The sequence below is a fragment of the Notothenia coriiceps genome, unplaced genomic scaffold (assembly GCF_000735185.1).
Source record: "Notothenia coriiceps isolate Sejong01 unplaced genomic scaffold, NC01 NC01_scaffold00036377, whole genome shotgun sequence".
Classification (NCBI taxonomy): Eukaryota; Metazoa; Chordata; class Actinopteri; order Perciformes; family Nototheniidae; genus Notothenia; species Notothenia coriiceps.
Genome location: NW_011369078.1, coordinates 33,693 through 37,379, shown reverse-complemented (window position 1 = coordinate 37,379; position 3,687 = coordinate 33,693). Strand labels below are relative to the sequence as shown.

Here is a 3,687-nt window from a genome sequence, read left to right as displayed (position 1 = left end):
TTTTTCTCATTTTGTCTCTCATAGTTGAGGTATACCTAGGATGAAAATTACAGGCCTCTCATCTTTTTAAGTGGGAGAACTTGCACAATTGGTGGCTGACTAAATACTTTTTTGCCCCCCTGTGTATATATACAGGGGGGCACATAACTGGTACGCAGGTACGCATGCGCGGCAACAATACGAAATGCGTACCGTCACTTGTGTCACAAAGCGCATTTGCTTACCGATGTACTTGTGAAGCTTTTCCAGAAGGCGGTTAGATCACCGGACGACAGTCATATTTTTTTTTTTTTAGGGTTTTATGGATTTTTTGTCAAAGCACTTAAGATATTCATTGCTATCGGGATGTTAAGAGCATTCCATGGAATATAACAAAAAGTGTATCTCGAGCCGGTTTCTCAAACTTACCTACCCCACCTTTTAAGAGGAAAAACATGTATTTTTTTGTACACTTAAGGGCAATCTCATCTTGACCACTCAATATTGAATCTCTTGATCTCTGCAGGTATATGATGATGAGGGATTGCTGGAATGCCGTGCCTTCTCACAGACCAACATTCAAACAGCTGGTGGAGGACCTGGATCGCTGCTTGGCCATGACTGCCAACCAGGTCAGTCCTCCTCTCCTCATCAAACATGGAAGGAGCAGAAATGTTTTGTACTTAAAATGCTGATTTATTTGTTGTCTACAGGAGTATCTGGAGCTGTCTCCGCCTCTGGACCAATATTCCCCCAGCTACCCGGACACCCGCAGCTCCACCTGCTCCTCGGGCGAGGACTCAGTCTTCTCCCACGATGCCGGTGCTGAGGAGCCCTGTCTGCCAAAGTTCCCTCCCCACCCGAACGGGGCAGCCATTAAGAAACGCTGATACCTCAAACCTCCATTCAGACAAACATTGACATTTCCTCCACTCCCTGCCTCATGGGGTTGGACTCTTCCCCACATTTCCAGAGAGGAAGCTAAAAAAAACTCAGTGCTCTGTGAGAAAGGAGCTCGGAGAGAACTTGCCTAGTAGAACTTGTTGGATCACACGGACTGAGGAGTGCAGCCGTTTTCCGGGTCTTGGTGGTGACGATGTTTATGGGGCACTTCGTATTAACGGGACAGGCAGTTTGTCACAGTGCCAGAAAAAAAAAAAGATAAGACTCACACTCTTCTCTCCACTTTGGGCATTCGACGGGTCAGGTGAATCGAAAGGACTGACTATGATTTCGATTTTGTTCGTTTTATTGTTTCTTTCTCCCCTCAATGGTTGTTTCATCAGTAGTAGAGGACAATATTCTGCTTTTCAGACCAAATCGAGAGAATATACTACCAAGGGACATGCAGCACCGTGGTCCCCTGCATCATTCATTATCTTCTTGTAAATACAGTTAGAAAATTATAAATATGAATATATATTTACATTGTACTCTTATTTTTATTACCATCATTGATTTATTTCTTTTGTACACGGTTTGATCCATTTTTTAATATAGTCTGTGGGGAAGTTGTTACAGGAGAATATCTTTAAATTGCTGAGGATTACATGGCCAGTTGCTGTATCACAGCGTTGATTCCCCTAAATTTACTGCATAATCATCAATGGAGAAAATATATATTGGGTTTTCTATTTTTTAACTGTAAGTTCTTTTCATAACACAAACCTGCAATACAGTGTAACTCAGTGTTTGGGGTTTCTCTCCATCAGAAGAGATAGATTTATAATGTGTGTGACTGTCTGTGTGTATGCTGGATGTGTGTGGAAAACTGTATCTTGTCTCATTCGAAATTGTTCATTAACTTCGAGGATGGTCACAACTGTAAATATTCCTGGTTGTACGCCATGCTTGTTAAAGTCCGAGTAATTAGCTTCAGTCAACATCATGCACTTCCACTGTGCATGCCTTCCATGTGATGAACTTATTTTCTACTGTAGATGCTTTAACAGGAGTTACATTTGCTGCCATATAACTTCTGACGAAGGGTTGCAGAACACGTATGTCATCGTAAAAAGATTACATTAAATAAAAATGCTATCGAAAAACAAACCGCCAAAGCTTTCAGAGTTTGAACTCTACTTCATAAAGGGGTCTATAAATATCGATATATTCATGTTTGTGATGTAAATCATGTTTACAGAGATGGAACGATGGTCACTTCAATCCCCCACCCATTTAACACGGGTTGCTGGGGGCTGATTAGATATGATAATGTGCTGCTGACATCAGTAGAAATGTTGGCGAGCGCAGAGAGCCACAGCCGGCAGTAAACATGTAATTTATGGCCGTGGGAATGGCTTGGCAAGTGCTGGTGCTACACTTCCATCCATCAGCCACACCAACCTTGATGCCCGTGTCTGCCTCTGGCTTCCTGCCATTGGCTGATGCATCACCTGGATTGCAGTCTCCACGCAACAGGCTAAAATCAGCCGCACAGCGCGACTGGCTTTCGACCTTTTTAAAAAGCCAGCTCTTAAAGCTCGGGTCAATGCAGTTAGCCTTCTGTGCATACTGTATTACAGCAGTGGGGGGGCATTTTACTTAATAGAGAGCTTGCTACTTTTAACAGTTATATGAATACAAGCTGTAGGGATTTTTAAGATGATACCATTATACTGTATGCTCAACAATACATCTCATGGCTTTAAGGATTTCAACACACACTTCAAGGATTCAACAGACCTTATTGTTTTTGGGAGAAATATCATCTCCTCCTGGAAACGAATGTTGAAGGGGGGGCTATAAACAGTATAATCTGTGCCGTGGTTGAGGTGATGATGAAGAGCTCTATTTAAGAATAGAAAGCACAGGAGAGGCCCAGCTTTATAACCTGCTAATGGTGCAGAGCGGAGGAGCACAGATGCTACTAGGTGTTATCACTTCTGACAGATGGTACAGGAATAGTTTGGTAGAGCAAAGTTCATCGGCTATCGTCCAGTGTAGTGTTCTGCAGAAAGCATTAATTTACAAACTCAATGTGTCTTTATTTTTGCTGCATTGAGGACACTGGAGGGTGTATATTGTCAACAGTTATGCTATCTAATTATATGGTGTTTAATCACCGAGATGGAAGGAGCTACTGCTGCGTCCTGTTTTTGTCTGAAATGAATGTCTGATGATTGATTGGGGACTAGTGATTGATTTGGGATTACAGGCATTTTAGTCATCCAAGCCTTGGTATGTTAAGATCCAGCAACACCCCTTGTCTAATTGTAACAGCTTATTTTTAGATCATCGTGCCCTTAACCGAAGGAGGCAAGCAACACAGTCCTACAAAGTAAAGTTGTTCTTTCCAACATTGGTTGAAAACACTGAACAAAGGCTTTTCCCTGAAATGGAGGGGGGATATTGACGTGACAATTGAAGAAATGTTTTTGGGAGTAAGAAGGAAAAATGCAACACATCCTTTCCGTTCAACCAGGCCCAGGTCTTGTTCCCTTGTTTGTAGGAAATACTGATTTAGCCTATGGAGTAAACTGAAGAAGAATTAGCAGTTGGCATCAACAAGAAAAGCTCCTCTTGTTGCTCTTGGGATGCTAATGTAATAAAATATATATTTTTTAAATATATCACCCAGCCTTGTTTTTTTTGTTAGTCCCCTCCCTTAGTTCATGTTGACATGTGATGGGAATTTTGCAATTTTTACAAAGAGATTTTTATGTCACGTTCTTTTTTTTAAATTAATCTTCTGTATCTCAAATTGGT

The 3,687-nt window shown here is 41.6% G+C and overlaps 1 protein-coding gene across 4 annotated transcripts in view; it reads left to right on the top strand.

Moving 5' to 3' along the window:
• Positions 1–2,027, top strand: part of fgfr1a (fibroblast growth factor receptor 1a) — a 41,143-nt gene extending 39,116 nt beyond the window's left edge. For all 4 annotated transcript variants that reach the window (XM_010792188.1, XM_010792186.1, XM_010792187.1 and 1 more), the window contains exons 17-18: positions 506–611; positions 693–2,027. In XM_010792188.1, the coding sequence (XP_010790490.1) occupies positions 506–611; positions 693–869 (283 nt within the window). In that variant the 3' untranslated portion in view covers positions 870–2,027. The remainder of the gene's footprint in view (positions 1–505; positions 612–692) is intronic.
• The last annotated feature ends 1,660 nt before the right edge of the window (positions 2,028–3,687 follow it).